General features: G+C 42.2%; 1 protein-coding gene and 1 long non-coding RNA gene across 6 annotated transcripts; one reads left to right on the top strand and one right to left on the bottom strand.

The window, feature by feature from the left end:
- Positions 1-1,163: 1,163 nt before the first annotated feature.
- LOC116058762 lies at positions 1,164-9,713 on the top strand. The gene is made up of 3 exons (XR_004107109.2): positions 1,164-1,290; positions 7,751-7,762; positions 9,703-9,713. It is a non-coding gene; the product is annotated as an uncharacterized LOC116058762 (long non-coding RNA).
- Positions 1,288-20,609, bottom strand: rad23ab (RAD23 homolog A, nucleotide excision repair protein b). 5 transcript variants are annotated; one of them, XM_031311603.2, is made up of 10 exons: positions 20,345-20,609; positions 17,784-17,865; positions 15,812-15,891; positions 13,382-13,872; positions 10,483-10,529; positions 6,241-6,368; positions 6,032-6,149; positions 5,157-5,371; positions 3,379-3,525; positions 1,288-1,851 (listed from the first exon to the last, which is right to left on the bottom strand). In XM_031311603.2, the coding sequence occupies exons 1-10, from the start codon at positions 20,411-20,413 to the stop codon at positions 1,738-1,740; spliced, it is 1,491 nt and encodes a 496-aa protein (XP_031167463.1). In that variant the 5' UTR covers positions 20,414-20,609; the 3' UTR covers positions 1,288-1,737. The 5 variants fall into 5 exon arrangements, with proteins under 5 accessions (XP_031167463.1, XP_031167465.1, XP_031167464.1 ...); XM_031311605.2 differs by having other exon boundaries at positions 5,187-5,371; XM_031311604.2 differs by having other exon boundaries at positions 5,157-5,368.
- Positions 20,610-23,268: the final 2,659 nt, after the last annotated feature.

Raw genomic sequence — 23,268 nt, 5'->3', positions numbered from 1 at the left:
CGCATTTTTTAGGCTACAATATTTTTTGTCACATACAGCAAACATCTCCTCACTATCCGCAAGCTGCCTGTCCCCTGAACACACTGTAAAAAAATAAAAATAAAAAAATGCGGTCTCTGCAGACAGCCCAGGCTCCACAAACGCCAACAAAAACAAACTGTGCCAACCTGCACCACCAAACATAAGTATTCCAGCGTTCCAGCCAATAACCGACAAGGATTTTGGGGTGGGGGTTGGGGGGGGGGGGGGGTTAGTGCGTGGAAGCACGGAAGGGAGGGGGAGGGGACGGGATGGGGAGGAGGGAGGGGCAGGCTAGTCTTGTTTTGTTTGAAAATACTTCAAACGTCAACAAGAAGTAACGTCACTTCTTCGCTTAGAGCACCTTTAAGTCAAAATAATGACACTAACAAAATTGAGATAGTAAGTCAAAATGATGAGTTATTATCTTTTATAACCTTTCGAATTTCCATTCCTAACGTTTCATCTAATTTGTCTTTTTTTTCCTCTAGTAGGAATGGGCTGAAAAGTTTCAAAATCACCTGCAGCAATTTCAATAACTTTGCAGATGTCAATCACATCTGCATCCTTATTGTAAGGTCAAAACACCACCGAAATTTGTGCTAGATGGAGCTAAGATATTTTGAGTGTTTGGGATTTTTTTATTTATTTTTTTACTAAGGATAATACAGAGGCAGAATAAATGAAATGATCAGACCTGAACTTTAATATAAAGCAATGCTAGCTCTCAAAACAGTGAAGTCAACAGTTTGCATCACATTTTCAGGTAAACTCAACATGGAGGGTTTGCAAACGCACACTGTTTTTAGTCATGTATACATTACGACAGCTACACTCTGTAGTGCCAGGGGTGTCAAACTCAAGGCCCGGGGAGGGGGGGGGGGCGGGGCAAATCCAGCCCTTCCTGGATTTCGATCTGGCCCGAATATCAGTTTAGGTTCACAATAAGTTTTGGCAAGCCTAGCTGGGCGCCAAACCAAAAAGACGGGAAACTGTTTCTGGATTTGCTAAAAACTCTATGATGGCTAAGGAACTTTTTTTCTGACTTTTGTAGGGCTTTAAGTCGGAAAAAAAGCAAAAAAAAAAACGTCAGAGAAAGTCACAAAAAAGACGGAAAAAGAAACAAAAATGCGACATGCAGTAAGACGGTCAAAGATATTTTACTTTTTCAATGAAATAAAAGCACGTCAATAAACTATACATGCCTGGCCCTTTATGTGATTGTTATTTTCCAGTGTGGCCCTTAGTGAAAATGAGTTTGACACCCCTGCTGTAGTGTGTACACTGTATATGTACCGTAGTGTAAGTTTAACACATCTTCTGCAGGCAGTCTGTGAGCTGACTGCAGAGGAAACCCTGGAAATCAAAGCCTGTTTGGCCTGAGAAGGTGATGCAGAGTGTTGCTATGTTTCCTAGCATGACTTCTCTCAGTGTGATCACTCGGCACAAGCGGCAGCAGTTATGATATCAGCTCCGTTTCTGAGCTGCTTATGATGATCGTCACGGCTGAATGGAGGGTAGGGCAGCACAGCTAACTTTCAACAGCGTTGTCTTCGCCATCACCATCACCCCCGTAATTAGACCACAGTCACATGGCATGAAAAGAACAGTCCTCCTTCCCTCTCCTGTTCCGGTTCCTCCCTGGTGGAACCTGGTGTAGGGCTGTCATCTATTCTGCGGCCCTCTGTTGAACGGTGATGCGTCAGGTGAGGTTTTGGGTTACTCGTCGTCCCACGTCTGCTGTAGCAGGAAGTTGGCAGCTAGATTCTCGTTCTTCTCGCAGGCGAAGTAAGCCTGGATGACTAAGCCTTCCGGAAAGCCCAGCGCTTTTAACTGGAACACAACACACATGCTCATGTTACATACAGTACATACATACAAAACAGTATGGCTGTGGCTGAGACGGTTACTTACGGGGACATTCACAGAAAAAGAAAAAAAAAAAAGACAGATTCAGCGATGTGTCGCAGGGTGGTGCGGCGGGGGGGGGGGGGGGGGGTGTCGGCCCATCTGTGTGACGTCCTGTTGTGTTCTTAACCTTTCCAGGCCTGGAATTTGCATTTTTTAAATTCCATAACTTTTCCAGGTTTTTTCAAAACGTATGAACCCTGCTCTATGTTGATAGCATAGTGGCGGTCCGCCACGGTAAAATTTCCAGCGCCACGGTATCAGAAATGGGGCAGACGCACAACAGGGTTTCCGCTATGTAAAACGCTGCACCGCCGCTCCTTCAGCTGTTAATGAAAAGTCATAAACTCGTCGCGCCGTCTGCTCTGCTGAACTCATCCGCTCTCTCTCCCCCCCTAGGGTGAGCAGAGCAACTGGAACAGTGACAGGACGTCATCACTCGCGAAGTTATGGCAACCAAATAAACAGTGCGAGTACTACTTCACTCAATAAGTGATAAACAGCGACGAAAGCCGCGACATGAAATCCGCACTCACACCCGTGAAATATGGCTACAGTTTATTGGAAAATAGCATTGTGGACACTGAAGTTGATGAATTTACTGTTTATCAGACCCCAGATGAGACAAGAAGCTAACGTTAGCCACACTGCTGTGACGGCCCCTCTGCCTCTGACTTTCCGCTGCAGGAGACTGCATATTCCTCCAACACGCTGTAGTAACGTCACTGATTTAAAACCGTTTTCCAGGTTAGTGGGGGTGCATACCACTCAAAACCAAACATGGAAAATGTAGCTAGTAACGTTCACTCAGCGTTTTCTTTTGTTGTTCAACTGTGTGTAAAATGAGCGGTGACGTTAAATCACCCTACGGTACCGTCTATTTTCTGGATGGTTTTAAGGTAACGGTCGGTAGATTACATTAGCAGATAAGCCCGTACTCTGACGTCCAACACCACACACACACACACACACACACACACACGTGTACTTGCAAACTATAAGTCAATTTAACCCTATTTTGATCAAAGCGCAAGTTGTGCAATTTTTCAGACAACAGGACAAATCAATGAGACCAAATATATGGAAGCAAATAAAAGACGTATTTGCTGATGTTGCTATATGAATTTTTTCAACTTTAATTTTTAGATCTAAAATTTGACCATTTGAATTGAAGCAACCTGAATCTATTTATTTTTTTTTTTTATTCTGAAACTAGAAATTTTTAGATCTGAATTTGTGACCGTTGTAAAAATATATAGAAATTCAGCTTTTGAAATTGCAAATCACGAAATCTCATAATGTAATTTCAAGGAGGTGACATCGGAACAAATGCGTTCAGATACGTGGTTTTCAAAGTAAAAGATTTCAATATTAAGTATTCAGTGGCTGTTCAAATTTTAATACGTATGTCTCTTATTTGCTTCCATACAAATACAGACACTGGTAACTGACCCTCTCAATGGCCTCCTTTTCCTGCGGGGTGACCTGGATGTAGTTGGTTTGTGGTGACCCCTGAGCCTCGGCCCCGTCCCCCTCCGTCTCTCCGCTTCGTGGCTCATTCAGCATCTGCACAAAACGCTCCTGGTGCTGCGTGATTTGCTGCAAGTAATACATACAAACAATATAAATACTACAATACAGCTCATATACAGGTCCCCAGCACCACACAAACATGAGACCAAACAGCTAATTAAAAAAGTCATTCAAACAGTATACAGGAGACATTGGGAAACTGACAGACATGGTTTTATCAGACGTACTGTATTTGGTCAGACTTGTGTAAAATAACTAGATCATTCACAATTGCTTACAAATACATACTTGTTATGTATTTAGATTAAATAGATATATAAAGTAGTATATAATTTTCTTATCAAGTGTTGATATTTGACCCATTTTTTCCAAAAAGTTTCTATATCAGAAATGTGGGTTTCTTTCAACCAAATTGTCAAAAATAATAACGTGGATGGTTCCGTACAACGCTCTTCACATGTCAAATAAATGATCAGTTTACTTACTTTCATTGAATGTGGGTGTTTTATTCAATTTTATAATATTTGGAAGAAAAGAATTGATAAAAAAAAGCGTTGAAAAAAAGTGACAAAAATTTCGGTAAAAATAAGAACAAAAAACGTCAAAAGCGCAGAAGAAAAATCGCCAAAGAACTCCGGAAAAGTGACAAAACGTCGGAAAAAGTGAAGAGAAAAAAAAAAAAAAAGAAAACGTCAAAAACACCGGGAAAAGCGACAAAAGCTTCTTACGGTTTAAATTTAAAATTTTGACCCAGAAAAACAAAAAGTTGCATGGCCGATGGGAAGAAAACAAGAGGGTTAAGGGGTTTTGGAAATATCTTACTAATACCCCTTTCACACCGATGGTTCTACCAGGGTTATACCCAGGTCGACTGTGTGTATGGATGGGGTAACCCTCCTCCATCTACTCGGCTTCATGACCCAGGTCGCCAGGTGGGTTTGATCAGGGTAGACTAGAGTCCATTTCAATGTGAATTGCGCACGGCCTGGGTCGCTAACAGCCGGGGCGGGACAAATTATGCAATTGGTTGGAAATGACAGTGGGGCAGTTGTCACAGGTCACCGCACAACCCGCTGAGTTTTCACCATAGACTGTATATAACTAGGATTATTACAGGCAGCTTCAAAAACAGCAGAGCGGAGCGGTTCAATTCATTTCTGAACAGTCCCTTCATCTTAAAATAGTCAAAAACCAATACTAGAGTAACCTACTTCCTTGTCCAGCTAAGCAATAAATATGCAGAGGAGGAGAAATCACTCTGCACAAAATTAATTTGAGAAGTGGTTGTGCTTTAGAACGTAATCACTGTGAAACAATCACAAAAGTAAGCTGTATTTATCTCTCCCTACTGTACAATGACAGATTCAAGTAGCTACAAAACAGTTCTGCTGGTATACAGATGGACTGGCGTGATGTTAGCTGTTCACTGAATAGGACGTGAAAGCCCCGCCCATTTTCTAGCACTTTTTTACTTTTTAAAAAAGGTACTTGTTATGCATTGCTTCCTGTTTGACCCAGGTGATCTCTGAATTGTCACGACCAGAGATATACCCGTGTAGACTGGCTTGGTTTGAATTTCCAAAAAGGAGGGTTGAACCCTGATCAGACAACCCTAGCCAGACCCTGGTAGGTGGTGTGAAAGGGGTGTAAAAGAAAGAAAAAAAACAGACACACTTTCATTTCCGGCAGAAACCCACTGTAGCGCGGTGAGTGTGCTGGTGTGGTACCTGCAGCAGCTGCGGGTTGTCTCTGCCTAGCTGCTGCAGAAGGGCTGGTAGGAGGGCCGGGTTCTGCTGGATGATCTGTCTCATCTGCTGGAACTGAGGCTGGTTCCTCAGGAACTCCAGAGGGTTCTCTGTGGAGACGGGGCCTCCCCGAGCAGGGGAAGGCTGGCTGCCAGACACCAGCCCTGCTGGGGAGGGAACAGGCTGGTTACTGCTGTTGTTTAGTGTGTACATTTTCTGGGAATAACCAGATGGGACAGTCTTTTTCTATATTTCTACATATAGTTTACATAAATAGAGGTGCTAAAAGGTCAGTCCCTCCAGAAAAACGCAATTATGCGATCGCATAATTCAATGCATAATCAGCCAAAGTCCGCATATTTATGCGGGGGCCGCATTTTTTCAAATACGCCCCACTTTCGCCGCATAAATTGCCAATTTCCACGCAAAATATGCGGGGCTTGCATGATTTCATAATCCCCGCATTTTCGTTGCAAAAAAGTCACATTTATCTTAGCAGAAAGTTGAAAAATGTTGTGTTTACTTCACACAAGAGCAGCCATTTCCCCCTGTTGCCATGGAAACGTTATGAAGTGACGTAATTGCGCGACGTGAACATCATCGAAAAGCTGCAAACCCCGTGATGAAGCCATGATGAAACCGCAGTTTTTGCCAGTTCCCGCAATTTTTGCAAGTTCCCGCAATTTCGTCGCATAAAATTGCATAAATATCCCGCATATTCCATCGCATTTTTTAAGAAAACGTGCCGCATAATCAAGGATTTTTGCCCACAACAATCACAAAAAAACTCTGCATTTTTCTGGAAGGATTGAAAGGTGTGCTCTTACTGTTTAACGCTGCTGGGGGCTGCAGTGGTTCTTGTGTAGCAGGGGTGGGCGGGATGGCTGGAGCACTGTGTCTAACTGGCTCCGGAGGTGGCAGATCACTGGCCTCTGCTGGAATACCCTGCAGTTCACAAACATTTACTTCACACTCTAGCATTCAGTGGCAGGCGGGGCTGGAAAAAAAAAAACACACGGGCTGGTTACGTCCTCACCATGAGTAGATACTCCACTGCTCGGTCCGGGTTGTTGTAACTGGCTCGGAGTGCAGCAACTACCTGCTCTCGCTCATAACCCATGCACATAATCTCTGACACCAGGTTCTCATAGGCTGGACCTGTCACTGTGGAAACAACAGGAGGGGCAGAAGAGAGACAAAGGAGGTCAATGGAAGCAGGAACACGTTCAATCTCGCAACAGTTTACTGTCACAGAGGAGAGAAGAAACTAGAAAACATTCACATTTAACAAGCTGGAATCAGAGCCGTTTTACTTGAAAAGGACTCAAACCGATGAATCGATTATCAAAATAGTTGACCATTAATTCCAGTTTACATTTTGGTGTATTTGTAGCATGAAAGGTCCTGCAACATGAGCTACTAGTAGTTCTAACAATGGTTGCACAGGCAATAATCACCTGGGTTATTGTGATACTAAAGAAAATGTCTGAATCTAAAGTAATATGAAGGATGTTTACATGCACTAAAGTAAGCAGGTTGCTGTGTGTGTGTGTGTGTGTGTGTGTGTGTGTGTGTGTGTGTGTGTGTGTGTGTGTGTGTGTGTGTGACAAAAAAGACTTCGAGTAAAAAGAAAGAGCTCAGCTTTTCGCAGCGCAAATGTGTCACTTCACATATAGTCAAACGTTCAGCAGTGGACCTCTGGATGCTACTTTGTGTTAATTTTAGTCAGATTTTGAATGGAATTATTTTAAAAACAAGGACGCAACGCTGCATGTAATTATCTTGCCTTTGATCCAGCAGCTCTGCTGTCACAGTGACACCGCTCTACTGCTTGTCCTGCACATGTAAAAAGCCAATTCGAAAACCAGTAACATATATAGGCCACAAAATCTGGGTTGACCAACAGAAATCTAGCTGGAGAAATCAAGTTTCCCTAATGCTCTACTCCGCTGTGCACGTCAACGCAAATTTATAATTTTGTAAAAATCAAACTTTCCGACCGTTGAATCGGGTCTGCTGCACGTGACAATTACAGCCAGTGTCTTAGGGCGCTTTCACACCTATAGTTCGGTGGACAGTTGCAACATTGTTGCATTTTTTATTTGGTTCGGTTTGCTTTCACACCGCACTTTATCAAACGCGCCAAACACTGTGAACACACGTCACGCGGTCGAGGCGGTCGCTTGTTTATTGGACAGAATATCCGAAACTTACCGACACTTCTGGTCTCAGAAATAATGGAGCAACACCAAATTTATAACGTCTTGTCTTGGGTTTTCTGGTTCTGCTTTAGCATTTCTAATATTTTAGAAGAAGGCGAACAATATGAGCAGCTGACAGACAGCGAGTGAAGGCGAGAGAGATGATGATGTCGCACAGACGACCAGCGATGTTGGGTCAGAACATCTTATTGAGCTGAGAGTTATCATCCCTTAAATTTTTATATATATATATATATATATATAATATATATATATATATATATAGATATATATATATATATATATATATATATATATATATATATAATATATATATATATATAGTGAGGAAAATAAGTATTTGAACACCCTGCTATTTTGCAAGTTCTCCCACTTAGAAATCATGGAGGGGTCTGAAATTGCCATCGTAGGTGCATGTCCACTGTGAGAGACATAATCTATCCAGAAATCACAATATATGATTTTTTAACTATTTGTATGATACAGCTGCAAATAAGTATTTGAACACCTGAGAAAATCAATGTTAATATTTAGTACAGTAGCCTTTGTTTGCAATTACAGAGGTCAAACGTTTCCTGTAGTTTTTCACCAGGTTTGCACACACTGCAGGAGGGATTTTGGCCCACTCCTCCACACAGATCTTCTCTAGATCAGTCAGGTTTCTGGGCTGTCGCTGAGAAACACGGAGTTTGAGCTCCCTCCAAAGATTCTCTATTGGGTTTAGGTCTGGAGACTGGCTAGGCCACGCCAGAACCTTGATATGCTTCTTACAGAGCCACTCCTTGGTTATCCTGGCTGTGTGCTTCGGGTCATTGTCATGTTGAAAGACCCAGCCTCAACCCATCTTCAGTGCTCTAACTGAGGGAAGGAGGTTGTTCCCCAAAATCTCGCAATACATGGCCCCGGTCATCCTCTCCTTAATACAGTGCAGTCGCCCTGTCCCATGTGCAGAAAAACACCCCCAAAGCATGATGCTACCACCCCCATGCTTCACAGTAGGGATGGTGTTCTTGGGATGGTACTCATCATTCTTCTTCCTCCAAACACAGTTAGTGGAATTATGACCAAAAAGTTCTATTTTGGTCTCATCTGACCACATGACTTTCTCCCATGACTCCTCTGGATCATCCAAATGGTCATTGGCAAAACTTAAGACGGGCCTTGACATGTGCTGGTTTAAGCAGGGGAACCTTCCGTGCCATGCATGATTTCAAACCATGACGTCTTAGTGTATTACCAACAGTAACCTTGGAAACGGTGGTCCCAGCTCTTTTCAGGTCATTGACCAGCTCCTCCCGTGTAGTTCTGGGCTGATTTCTCACCTTTCTTAGGATCATTGAGACCCCACGAGGTGAGATCTTGCATGGAGCCCCAGTCCGAGGGAGATTGACAGTCATGTTTAGCTTCTTCCATTTTCTAATGATTGCTCCAACAGTGGACCTTTTTACACCAAGCTGCTTGGCAATTTCCCCGTAGCCCTTTCCAGCCTTGTGGAGGTGTACAATTTTGTCTCTAGTGTCTTTGGACAGCTCTTTGGTCTTGGCCATGTTAGTAGTTGGATTCTTACTGATTGTATGGGGTGGACAGGTGTCTTTATGCAGCTAACGACACCTGAAAAAGGTGCATCTAATTTCGGATAATAAATGGAGTGGAGGTGGACATTTTAAAAGGCAGACTAACAGGTCTTTGAGGGTCAGAATTCTAGCTTATAGACAGGTGTTCAAATACTTATTTGCAGCTGTATCATACAAATAAATAGTTAAAAAATCATACATTGTGATTTCTGGATTTTTTTTTTTTTTTAGATTGTGTCTCTCACAGTGGACATGCACCTACGATGACAATTTCAGACGCCTCCATGATTTCTAAGTGGGAGAACTTGCAAAATAGCAGGGTGTTCAAATACTTATTTTCCTCACTGTATAAATAACGGACCAAAACAAGGCAGGTTGTGAAAGCAACCTTAGACCGCTAGGACCCTCAACTGTGTGCAATAAAGAAGAAAGAAAGGAATACTTTATAAATCCCTCTTGGGGAAATTCAGTTCAATGTCTACAAGAAGAGACTGTCTGAAAGTGTACTCCATCATACCTATTTGGACAATTCATCGTGTTGAGACTAAAAAGACACACAAAAAGGCACAGCGTTGTTGGAGGGAGATCAAGGAGGCAGTGGGATGACGCAGGGAGGAGAACAGCAAGAAACACTTTGTATTTCGATGTGGTTGAAATACTATCTACAGGGATTCAAACACATGTATGGTCAAAAAAAAAGAGAGGTAATCGAAGGCCTCGCCCCGCGGCAAATATCAAGATACTTACATTGCCACCAACCCCTGCCATCCCCGGCCCACCCTTATAGGCACATAGAGTAAAATGAATTTCTGAAAAATCAAAATACACCGACACTAATTTGGAATATTCAATTTCATTTTTTATTCCGAAAACATAAACTCTCTATCCATCTGTTGCACAAGAAGTGCCTCACTTTCCTCACAACATGAGACTTTGCTCCAAGTATCACCAGGGGCTCTACACATGAACTCCAGCGTTGAGAACATTGTTTGCGTACGCAGAGTTGACTAAAAAGAAAGGTTGTGAACGACTCACTTCAGCTGTTGGCGGTTGCTGCCATCGCGCCAGTCAAAAAGTGTCGACGACTGTCGAGACGGTAAAAGATACGCAACGCAGCAAGAAGAAGAAACACTAGTGGTTCACGCTTGCGAGCATACTGCTGTTTGGCGCGCAGTGTTCGGATTGCTTATTTCCTATTTACTTGTTTGGTGGAGGCAATCCAGAATTACTGTTGGTGAAATTATAATCAGGACCCCGCCCCCCCTTAAAAAAAAAAACTTTTCGGATCTGCACGATTCACACAAGTCACTCAAACTGACGTGAAAAAAGCGGGAGGCGCTAAAAAGCGCGCTGTTTGCATCCCTGTATGTAGTTCATTCAAACATCAACCAGGCGCTGAGGGTTAAAGCAAAAAGCAAAATATAACCAGTACAGTGGTATGAATTTATGACAGAGGGAATAAAAATCATAGATATATATTACCCAGTATTGACGCTGCTTCTTCAAGGAGACCCAGTTCATCAACGAGGCTTTGGAAGAAAAAAAAAAAAAATCAACATTCCAAAGAAACAATTATAATAAGCATACATTTTAACAGAGAAACAAGGTTCAAGAAAGAGACTCAAACAAACAAGAAGAAGTCCACCTAGCTCTGTGAGGCTGCGAAATGCTAACATGCTCACAGTGGCAATGCTAACATGCTGATGTTCAGCAGGTACAGTATAATGTTCACCAACTTCATTTAGCATGTGAGCATGCTGGCTAATTAGAATTAAACACAAAGTACAGCTATGGCTGATGGGAATGGATTTAGTTAATGCAGGTATTTGGTCATGAACCAGAAGAAAGGATGGGAGAAATTACAATGTTGACCTAATGATGGAAGACCAAAGGTTACGGGATCTGTAAAGTTATTGCAATTCATCCTAGGAGGAACATAAATGTTTGTACAAAATGCAATTGCCATTCTTCCATCACTTGTTGGGACATTTCAGTCTGGACCAATCTGATCAGTCTGGTGGACCGCTCGACAGACAGACCGACATCACCATCCCTAGTGTCGCTATTATGGCTACAAATGTACACGCTGAAAACAAGGGCTGCGTATCGTTAAAAACCGATTGGTACCGTTACCAATACCCTGACTTCGATAACGGTTCCTAAACAATACTTTTGTCGATGCCAATTTTATAAAACAAAAAAGAAATTGCGGCACAATCTTGTTATTTATTTTTCAGCTCCTACTACGTGAGCAGTCTCTGTGCGTAACAGAGTTTAGCGTTAGACAGCCAATCACAGACATTGTTAGATCTTGGTAGAAGCATGCTGCGTGCTCATTAGCTTACTGACGCTGATGGGATTTACTCCTCAGGTATTGAAATTGGGTATTGAATGACGAGACATTTTTTGATACTCAATACTTTAGAGGCAATTCGGTCGATGCCTAAAAAAGTATTGAATTCGGTACCCAGTCCTACTGAAAACTACATATTTCTTGCTATGAGTGAACAGGACCATGGCAAAAGTCTTATTATTAGTCTCATTTAGGTTACACTTAAACTACAAGAAATATTTTAACTGATAAGTACTGCTCAGCAACAGTCTCTCTGTTAAAGACAAACACAAATCGTGATTCTCTGTAGGTGAGAAAAAAAACAGAATGTAGCAGTTAAAGGGTAAATTTTTTTTTTTTTCAACCTGGACCCTATTTTCCCATGCACTGGTGTCTAATATAATATAATATAATAATAATAATAATAATAATAATAATAATAATCTTTGAAATTGATCCAGTATTGAGCAAGAACACTGGAACCAGCATCCGTGAACCGGGCTGCAATGTAACCCTATGGGGAAAATGTGCATCTTGAATTTCCATCCACTAATAGTGCTGTTTTTGCCACTGACAGGCTCAGATTATTATTCTTAGTGTCTGACAACATTATGGAAAGGATCCAAACAGCGATAGACCTTTTTGTTAAGTAGTAAGATCCTTTTTGTTTAACATTAAACAGTTTCGAAATCACCAATAGCCAGCATATTTTCACATGGAAATGGCCAAACCAGATTGGTGATTGTTGGAACAGTGGAAAGATAAACCCAGATGGCTTTTGATAGGTTTATTTTGTCTCTGTCGACTTTGAATGAAGTGCGTTTTTTCAGTTTTTTCAGTGCGATTTTTCAGTTTCATGTTAAGGCTCTGACACACCAACATGATTATCAGCCGTCGGACAGTCTGGAGAAGGTCGGTGACTCGAGTCTGTTCGGTGTTACGTGCCGTCGTCAGTCGGAGGAGCCGTCGGCATCCATTTTGGCCAATTTGACTTGTTGAATCAGCCGGTGGGCAGTCGGACTCAATGACCAATCTGATTGGTGGAGTGCTAGCCCTTGACTAGCGAATCAGTGCTTCTTCCACAAGAAGAAGCCCGAGAGCTGACAACGCCAGTATCTTCTTATTACTAGCCATCGTATTTTCTTCCGTTCAGCGAGTAATGACAACAACGATCCTTCTTGACTACTATCAACACTCTCTGATGAAAACAATGACTGATGACAACGTGCTCTGCCTTTACTAGATCTAGAGAGATGTTCCGTCATTTCTGGTTTTCATTACATTATTACATTACATTACGTGTCATTTAGCTGACGCTTTTATCCAAAGCGACTTACAATTGCTACATACGTCAGAGGTCGCACTCCTCTGGAGCAACTAGGGGTTAAGTGTCTTGCTCAGGGACACATTGGTTGATGTATCGCAGTGGGAATCAAACCCAGATCTCCCACCATTTTTTGGGCGACAATACAGATTAGCGTCGCCTGCTGTTATGGAGACGTATTACGTCTCGCGCACGCGCAGAACGTACACTCAAGTCGGCGCCGCTTCGGTGTGTTCCAAGGCACTTTTTTGAGAGACGGGAGCCGACTGATCAGCCCGACTGCCTTTTCTGCCGACAGTCGGCCGTCGGGTTGGTGTGTCAGAGCCTTTAAACAAAAAAGGATCTTAGTCTTTAACAAAAAGGTATATCTCTGTAGGGATCCTTTCCATAACAGACACTTAGAATATTAATCTGAGTCTGTCAGTGGCAAAAACAGCACTTTTAGTGGACGGAAATTAAAGCTGCCCTTCAGTCATTTAGACAAAAACATAGGAAAATAGCGTCCAGGTTGAAAATCCTTTAAGTTACTCTAAGTGTTTTTATGCCATTAGAACACGTCCAATTTGTTCAAATTACATTAACCACCTAAACCAGGTTCCCATGATTACAATACGAGCTTTCCTAGCTGACCCAGGTTTTCTAACTCTTTTATTTTAACAGGTTTCTTGGACAACCAGATGATGAATTAAACCCTTCAATGTACATAAACAAAGGTTTCCTCCAACCTTGAAGCAATGGATAGGACTTCTTCAGTGGCAGCTGGCTCATTCTCCGGGTCTTCGCTTAGCTTTTCTTCTGGCTGGGGAGGGTCTGGTGTGGCGGTGGGGCAGTCTGCAGGGGCCGAGGCTGACGCCGAGGCCGGGGCTGTCTGGACAACTTTGGGAGCTGGAGCTGGAGCTGGGGCCGAGGCTGGAGTAGCAGCTGAAGCAGAGGCTGGAGCTGAGCCCGGGGCTGTGTTTGAGTCCGGAGCTGCTGTTGCTTCAACAGAAGCCAGGGGGGTGTTTTCCTGCGCTGGGGGCGGGGGTTCAGAGCGAGGCACCGACTGTGGGGTAGGTGTGGGTGCAGACGCTGTATGCTTCGGTGTGGAGGGCTCTTGTGTTGTGCCAGAGGCGGGTGCTGGGCCTGAAGCAGAGGATGGTGCTGGTGCTGGTGCTGGAGCCACAGCTGGTTGGGCTGTTGGCTGAGGTGCTGCTTGTGGAGTAGGGGCTGGTTTAGGCTAAAAAGACATTTGAGAATTGATCATAGTAGTATGGATATGATTATCAAAAAGGTGGCAGCACTGCATTGTTCATTTCACTCAACTAGACCTGGCGGTTAAGTTTGTAAATTCCACAGTTATATTTCTATGTCAGTATTATAGTAGTCTCATATTGTCAGCTCTATCTCCACAGCGCTGCGGAGGAAGGTCTGGCTAGTCCACACAACATTTCTGGATAGGAGACTAAACGGTCAGGGGCTGTTTGCATTTTCTTTAAACCAATCACAATCATCTTGGGCAGCGCTCGAACATTTGCACCCCGCAAATACCATTTACAATATTAAATGAAGTTAACTGTCCGTACAATACAGTAATGTGAGCTATTTAAATTAGCTGGATACATGGTTAAACCTCATTTGCTCTTACCAGTGTATCGCTGTGCGTATTTTGTCCATAGCAATTCCCCGCCAATTGGTCCCAAAACGTCCCAGTTAGAGTAGATAGTAAACTTCCGGCGGCACTGGAACTATCACATAAGTAAACCTGTCGATATAGACTATTACAGGGATCTTTAACAGGGGGTCCGGGCCTCTAAGGGGTCTTCAGAGTCAGCGCATTTCAAAAATTAAAAAGTCTTAACATGAATCCAACATATTATTATTATAAATCCCCACTGCTAACTGGCCTATAGGTAAGGTACTCACTAGTCTCACTTCGCCAGACCCTCTTTCAAAGAGCGCTGAGCATTCGGGGATGGGAAGAAAACGTGCTCTGGTTTATTGGCATTTCTTCAAACCAATCACAATCGTCATGGGCGGTGCTAAACTCCGCACAGAGCCGCTGCAAAATAGTTGTGCGAGACAAAACTCAGATTGGACAGATAAGTCTAGCTAGCTGTCCGGATTTACCCTGCAGAGATCTGAGGAGCAGTTAACCACGGTCCCCATAAATCCACCGAATTTAAAATTCCAATACAAAGAAAGCGGAAGGAAAATACATGCAATCCGGTGCAATCCCGGAAGTGGAACGCGAAGGATATAGACTAGGTAGTCACTAAGACAGCCATCCACAGATAGAGTTCATCCTGAGGATTCACTAACGTAAACATGTATGTTTAAAATTAATTCATTAATTAAGAATTATCAGGCTATTTTAATAGCTTAGTATTCTGTGCATTAAAAAGGTATGTATAAAGGCTTTAGGCCGCCCTACTTGTTACTGTAGGCCCAGTTTAATATGCAACTCAATTTTATATGTAGTAGGGGGTCCCTGCTCCGTCTCTTTCAGTTAAGGGGTCCTTGGCTTAATAAAACGTTGAAGACCCCTGGACTAGTATAATAGTAATTTACACAAAAGCTGGGATTAAAATAATAGCTAAACAAATAGAGAGACAAAGTCCCTCCCCTTCTGGTGGACCCCATGAGACCTTATTTCTGAAAAAAAAATATGTATGGTAGTGAATGAGGAGGGGGAAATCTGTGCCGCAGCGAGGTTAAGCTCTGCTCCTGGTCGAAAGGGAACAGAGTGTCTGTGGCGACATTCCCAGGAAGAACCATAAGCGCAGGTCTATGAAGATTATTTATTCTCATTAAATTTATCAGAAATTGTCACTCAGTCTGGGTCCAAAGCGCGGTCCAACATTTGGTGATGCCTACCGTAGACCAAATAAGTAAAAAAATAAAAATGGTTTTCATTCACTATTTGTTTTCAATCCCTTCTACTTTTCATTTTTTTGCAACCATTGCTAAGCAAGCTCCTCCAAATTAAATGCCTACCAGGGATGGGATGCCCTTTGAGGAAGACATTGACGTTCTCTTAATAGCAACCATAATCAGAAAAGTAAGAGACTGGAATTCATTTGTGAATACAAAAAATATTATTTCTGTTAAAAGAAAACTCAAAGCAGCAGTAAATTATGACATTACTGTGTAAAAAAAGAACCCCAAGAGACACTAACCTTGGTAACCATGACCACCACAAAGTTTTTCTCATCGATTTTGTACTCGTTCAGCTGGGTGTCATCGTTCAAGATTTTGCCTGCAACGTTCAAGCAGAAATCGCAAATGAGAAAAGATTCCTGACACAATTTTGGAATAAGAAGCTAGGATAGTCCAAATTATAGGAAGAATCTAACATGAGGCGGTAACAAGTACACAGTGGCTAAGCTATTATCCTACGTAGCAAATTCTAGTACTGTGTTGTGTTACGTAGGGGTGACCCTGAATAGTCGAATATTCGATGCTTCGATGGAAAGAGCCCGATTCGACTGCCCGTCTCACAGTCCAATCTTCGTAGCGCCGTAAAGTCCAGTTCAGACCAAAGATTCTGGACGAGACGAGTGTAAACTTGCAACGCACTGGTCTGCGACGTTTAGAAAGCTGCCAGTTTACACCAATGTGACGATAAAAACGGTGTAACATCTTCATAGCACAACAACTCTTTACTTCCGTCCTAACACCCGACTTTCAGGCTTTTTTTAAAGCTGGAAATATCATTTGTCGTGTCTGTGAATGTGGATACGTAGTGCCCTGCTATGCCCTGCTGTGCCCTGTAATGCCCTGCAGTGCCCCGCTACGCCCTGTTACACCCTGTAACGCCCTGCAGTGCCCTGCTACGCCCTGTAACGCCCTGCAGTGCCCTGTTACGCCCTGTAACACCCTGCAGTGCCCCGCTACGCCCTGTAACACCCTGCAGTGCCCTGCTACGCCCTGCTACACCCTGTAACGCCCTGCAGTGCCCCGCTACGCCCTGCTACACCCTGTAACGCCCTGCAGTGCCCTGCTACACCCTGTAACGCCCTGCAGTGCCCTGCTACGCCATGAACTACTACAACTACTATTTCTAGTCATAGCCCCATTATCTTTATTGTGACTATTATTGCCACTGTTCATCGTACCCCCAACCGCCTACTAAGAGCCTGGGTCTGTCTGAGGTTTCTCCCTAAAAAGGAGGTTTTTCCTCGCCACTGTCGCACTAACTCTTGGGTGAATTACTGGAATTGTTGGGTCTTTGTAAATTATAGTGTGGTCTAGACCTACTCTATCTGTAAAGTGTCTTGAGGTAACTCTTGTTATGATTTGATACTATAAATAAAATTTAATTGATACTGTTAGTGATAGTGAGATACCTGCTACGGCTCTCTTCAGTCACTCTCTAGGTCGCTCGACCATATTACCGCTGCAACTTTTCCCTGCAATGCTCAAAATCTGTTTCGTCTCGTCGAGAATCTTCGAGGCTTTTAGTAAATCATTTTAAAAGTAGGTAAATAAATCCAACCGCGCCATTAACGGTCACCCCGCCAACCTACATGATTCGACGATCAGTCGACGATAGGCAAGGCTTGACAATTCTGATTCAAAATGTGAAAATTCTTACTGCGCACTTTTTTTTGTTTGACCTCTGAACATTGATATGTGGACTTTGATCTATTTTATTCATCACCTAAAATCAAACCGTGGACTAACAATAACCAGCCTAATAAGTGAGAATACTGATCATTTGCAAGTTGAGTATTCTCACTGCTTTAGTGCTTTAAGTAAGCAATAAAGCATGGGGTGTTCTAGTGGAGTGGAGTGGTGTTTTCCAGTCCAACATTTTCTACATGTGGACACCTAGGAACGCATTTTGGCTCCTACACCATGGCCCCATCTACATCCTTTGTTTAAGTGTGTTTGCAGTCATTTTAACCAATGGTTAGGTTAGTTTCACAACTCAATTACCCAACGTGAATTCTAAGTACTGCCGCTAAGGTATGATTTGGAAAGGGGAGTAAAAAAAGAAACAATGTGAGTTGAGTTGTCCCGATATATCATTTTAACACTTGCCAATTAAACAAACCAAGCTTTTGTTGGGGCCATGGTATAACTGAATACGATAATTCAATGTGGGTTTTTTGTCTGCATCTCCGTCAAAGTCATCGTCTGGCTCACCTGCATAGATGAGTTTTTGTCCTGCAGCAGGAAATGCATCTTTTCCTCTGTCCTTCTCTATTTTCTCCTTCAGGGCTTTGACCTGACAAACATCAACAGAAGAAGCATTGATATTAGTGGGAGAGTTCAGTGTTTTCCCTCGGTTTGAGGAAGACATAGGTGCACGTATTTGTCTGGGGGTTGAGGGGTCCTCCCTCTAGAAAATGTCTAAAAAAAAAATATGGGCCAATATTAGTACATTATCTGTGTCTAAAACATTAGAAAAGCTAGAGCAGGTAATAAATAAATAAAACAATCAAAAACCTTAAATATAAGACTTGCTAAATAAGTCCACCAGAGACCAACTACGGTGAGCGTAACGCTTATCAGTTCAATTTTCTAAGCACAAACGGACATTTGGAAAAACAGAAAAATGGGTTCCAATATCCAATTTTTCATTTTTTTCCACCTTGACAAATTAAAAAATTGGATCTTTAACCTGTTTTTCCAATTTTCTATTTTTTATTCAGAGGATCTGAAATTTAGAAAATTACAAAATTACGTCTGGGCTCCAATTATTCAATACTGCAATGGTATTCTCTCCCTCGTTCCACCTAGCTACGCCCCCCCACTCGAAACCATCAGTTGCACCTCTGACCCCAAAGTCTATCAGTTTTGGGTTTTTTTTGGTCCATATGCAGTTAATGACCTGCATATTCCACAAAGTAGAGGAAGAGAATACCATTTCAGTATTGAATAATTGGAGCCCAGACGCAATTTTGTAATTTTCTCAATTTCTGATCCTCTGAATAAAAAACAGAAAATTGGAAAAACAGGTTAAAGATCCAATTTTTTAATTTGTCAAGGTGGGAAAAAAAATGAAAAATTGGATATTTGAACCCACTTTTCTGTTTTCCCAAATGTCCGTTTGTGCTTAGAAAATTGAACTGATAAGCGTTACACTGACAAACTACAACCATTAGTTCTGAAAAAGGATTTTAGTGAGTTTTGATGCTCCCGAATGATTTTACATTCATTTGACTAAGGTGGTGCCCAAAAGGGCTTTAGTGCTGCAGCTAAGCCTTATAATGATAGGGAAAAACCATGGAGTTATTGAAACTTAAACAACTCCAAATGTTACACTTTGTCAGTGAAAATTAGAGTCAGTGTAAGGCCTGACTGTTGCTGCCGGCTAGGGCGTAACTTCAACTGGGGACAGGGGGGCCATGTCCCACCCCCAAATTTCAAATTAGTTTGATATTATTTTTTGTATAAGTATCTGTGACTGCCACCAATTTTAAGCAGTAAAGTAAGTAAGATATCTTGTTCTTATACATAGTTTAGTACTATTCTTTCTAGTTTAATTCATCATTAGGCGCAATTTCAGTATTTCCTGGATTTTGCATCACCATAGATTATAAATGACCATAAATGATTTAGAAATGCAGGAAATGGGATTCCAAATCAAAAACATTTTTCTGGCGGAGGACCAGACCCCCTGATTTGTGTTCCCCCCCACAATTCAATTTTATAGCATTTGAAAAAATTTAAATGGTTTCAAAACAGTCTCCTGACTAAATTTGGACATACACATGCCTGCGATTATCCATCAACATAGTTTCCTCAAATATTAGTCAAAATAATTCAGAATTTCAAAATGAGGTATAATTCCCTATAAAATGAGATTTATTGACCATGAATTCCAAAAGTAAGTGTAAAAGTATTGGTAATAAGTTGGTGTCAGTGTTAGTTGTGTATACCATGACTGTTATGGTCATTATGATTCACGTGGTGACACTTCACAGGAAACATTATTAGCTCAACACACCTGAAATAAAGTACTCCATGTTACTTACTTATACGATAAGAACATTTCGAAATGCTTTGTTCTTAGCTCTTACAACGACTTACTATTCATCTTTCCCATTGCTATATTAGCGATAGGAGGTTTACAATATTGCACCGTCATTCATGGTGAGACAAGACACAAGCCAAACACCGTCAAGCTGAAAGAAAGTTTAAAGAACATTTCCGGTAGGTATTTTCAATATAAACCCTCCATGTCGCTCATACATTGTAACGTCCCCTGAGGAATACCAAGGCGCAAAGTCAAAATAGCCTGTTGGATTATTCACTATACATTTCACACTACTGTTTAGCAAATGAAAACGTAACTTTGGTTACGATGTTTTGTTTAGAGAGTGTATGGTGTGCTTTGAGATGCTTGTTTACAGTTGTTACGCTTTATTTTATTTTGAAGGGAAATTTGCTCAATTCCGATTTTTCACGAGCTAACGCTCAAGCTACATTACCTCACATGAACTCAGTTACTGTAGCTAGGTCCTAACTTACGCATATTTGTCCCATTGACCTAACGTTACTTTTTTTTTTTTTTTTTTAGATAAGCAAAATAACTCACCTATCTCCTTTAAAGAATTGAGCAGCCTTTACCACGGCTGGCGTTACATTTTTTGCTGCACACATTAACATTAGCTAACATTCACGTATGCTACAGTCTATATGGCAGCCCTCCCGGCCTGACCGTGTTTACTTCAGCCCCGTTAAGTTCTAACGTTACTCACCGTCAATTCTGGATCTATTTCTATTTTGAACGTCTGCTGTTGAAGGGTCTTCAGTGTTATCGTCAGCATCTTTCGACGTGGTGTCAGAGGCAGTTGGGGTCCAAAATCAGCGTACTCGCTACAATTTCTCGACCGTAGACTCTTTTTCGCACTCTAGCTCTCTATTTATCTTGGTCTCTAGCTAAATGTTATGTGTGACTCAGCTGTCTCAGTGCCGCGGAGAAGACTGGGCACGGACGCCATCTAGCTACTGCTGGGGGAAAGGCACAACCTTCTTATATACTGTCTATGGGCACAGCACGCTGCCGCCTTCAAATGCCGTCGAAAATATCCCAACTCGGAGCAAGAGTGTATCTTTTCATCTGGTTCATTGGTTTATCTGACCCTGGCCATTTTCTTGTGACGACCCTGACAATGCATTCATAATAACTAACGTTAAGGGTCAGTCTTGAAAAAAGGAACAAATAAAATGCTTATAATGCATCTCCCTTATGTTGCAAACTATCATTAGTCAGGCACATCCTAGTCTCGCTTTGCCAGACCCTCCTCCAAAGCGCGCTGAAGGAGAGGTCTGGCTACTCCACATATCATTCGGGGATGGGAGGAAAACGTGGTCTGGTTTAATGGCATTTCTTTGAACCAATCAGAATCGTCATGGGCGGTGGTAACCTCTGCATAAAATAGTCGTGCAACAGAAAACTCAGATTGGACAGATAGTCTAGCTAGATGTCTCAATTTACCCTGCAGAGATTTGAGGAGCAGTTAACAATAGTCCTCATAAATCCACCGAATTTAAAATTCCAACACAAAGAAAGCGGAAGGAAACGGAAAATACATGCATTTCCTGCAGCACCGGAGCGGAAGTGGAACACGAAGGATATACTACTAGGACCATAGACTATATATTAGCAATTAATATTAACAGTCTATGACTAGGACTAGGGATATCCTAACTTTTAGTCCCTTGTATGGGTTGAGTTCCAAAAACACAGGATTGTCTTCTTTTTTTTTACATTCATAATTTTATTGATTTTACAATGTGAACAAAAATGCATATTATCTAATTAGCAAATCACGTGACAAAGAAAATAGAAGAAAAAAAAAGATTCTACACATCCCATAATGCAACCAAAAGCATCTTTTTTTTTTTTTTTTTTTTTTTTTTTAAAAAATCCATATTTTTATAGTAGCACCAACCATGAGGAATAAACTAAACCTTTATCTGTAAAATATATTATCATTCCCTTTAAGGATCAAGTTCAATCACTCAATGTCTTATACATACTTATTTTACCTAACCCTACCATCTCATACTGTACAGAACTCATAATAATAGTGAACAGAGGTGCTGATAACCAAAATTCTCTCTGAAAGTATTTTTTCCATTTCCGTTTACATTGTAGCAGATAATTTGGTTAAAACCTAAACTGGGCCTTGAATGACTGCCTTGGATTATGGCACTATTATAGACATGTGCTAAGTGGCCAAGACCAAGAATACAAGGGACACTGGAGGAAAGATACCATCCAAGTCTGTGAGGTACCTAAAGGCTTTTTCTCTCTGTCTGCATCATGAATGAATTAATCCATGGTAGGGGCAACTTGGACAACCAAGGCGACTTGTTGGCTTACTATTTAAATTAGGTCACACTCCACAGACCTGATGCTTTACTTTATCTCGTGTGTCAACGTAACCTCAATACTTTTTGAGTACTGACCAAAATGCGTCTGCAGCGTAAGGCATCAAAAAGTGACGGCCGACCGTTGGCAGAAAAGGCAGTTGGACTGATCAGTCTCCCCGAGTTGGTCAAAAAAATGCTCACAACACACCAAAGCGACGAGACGTAATACGTCTCCATAACAGCAGGCGGCGCTAATCTGTATTGTCGGCCAAAAAATGAAAACCAGCAGCTGATTGGACAAAGGGTCTGGCTGCTGCTTCCTGATTTTGGATTTTTCAACTGGCCATTAATGGTGACTCATTCAGAATACGATCTCATATTGTACTAAAATAATTCACCGAAACGTGTTTCTGAAAATATTTTAAGCGAGAAATAGGCCATGCAGCTGCTGAATCTGTCTTCATTTCAGATCGACAAAGGTCAGTTTTAAAAGATTTTCGTCAGATTTTGAGAGGCTTAGTCACGGTCATCCCGCTTGCCATTTCCGGGTGAGTCCCGACTGCCCTGTCTCCGACTGAACATGTCAGGTCGGCCAAAATGAAGGCCGACCTGATAGATAGAGCATCTTTGTACAGAGACATAGGGTTACCATCTTCCCCTATACAAAACCCTGTTATCATGTGACTAGTCTGGCATTTCCAGATAAAGGTCTGGCTAGTCCACACAGCATTCCGGGATGGGAGAAAAACGTGCTCTGGTTTTTTTAAGATTATTTTTTTCGGGCATTTTAGACCTTTATAGGACAGATGAAGACATGAAAGGGGAGAGAGATGGGGAATGACATGCAAAGGGCCGAAGGTCGGAGTCGAACCCGCGGCCGCTGCGCCGAGGAGCAAACCCCTACACGTGCGCCCGCCACTATACAAACTGAGCCAACCCGGCCACAACGTGCTCTGGTTTATTGGCATTTCATGAAACCAATCACAATCATCTTGGGCGGTGCTAAGCGCCGGACAGAGCCGCGGTGCCGCTGCAAAACAGCCTCGGGAAGGAACTTGTTTTGGTGAAACGTGTGTAAGTTCAAAAGTTGTTTTTAGTCATGCAACAGAAAACTCAGATTGGACAGATAGTCTGTTATAGCTAGCTATAGCTGTCTGGATTTACCCTGCAGAGATCTGAGGAGCAGTTAACCATAGTCCTCACAAATAAACCAGAGAAAGCGGAAGGTAACGGACATCCGACTGAGAAGAGTAACATCCGGCAGAATATCCGGCGGCACCTGAGCAACCCCGGAAGTGGAACG

This window comes from Sander lucioperca, chromosome 11 (genome assembly GCF_008315115.2).
Source record: "Sander lucioperca isolate FBNREF2018 chromosome 11, SLUC_FBN_1.2, whole genome shotgun sequence".
Taxonomy (NCBI): Eukaryota; Metazoa; Chordata; class Actinopteri; order Perciformes; family Percidae; genus Sander; species Sander lucioperca.
This window is presented reverse-complemented; position numbering and strand designations above follow the sequence as displayed.

Excerpts from the sequence above, each read along its gene's own strand:
- rad23ab (XM_031311603.2), bottom strand. The coding sequence starts at position 20,413 with ATGCTGACGATAACACTGAAGACCCTTCAACAGCAGACGTTCAAAATA. Across the intron at positions 15,892-17,783 it reads ACAAAAACTCATCTATGCAG|GCAAAATCTTGAACGATGAC; the intron begins GTGAGCCAGACG and ends TGAACGTTGCAG. Across the intron at positions 6,150-6,240 it reads CAGTGGAGTATCTACTCATG|GGTATTCCAGCAGAGGCCAG; the intron begins GTGAGGACGTAA and ends TGTGAACTGCAG.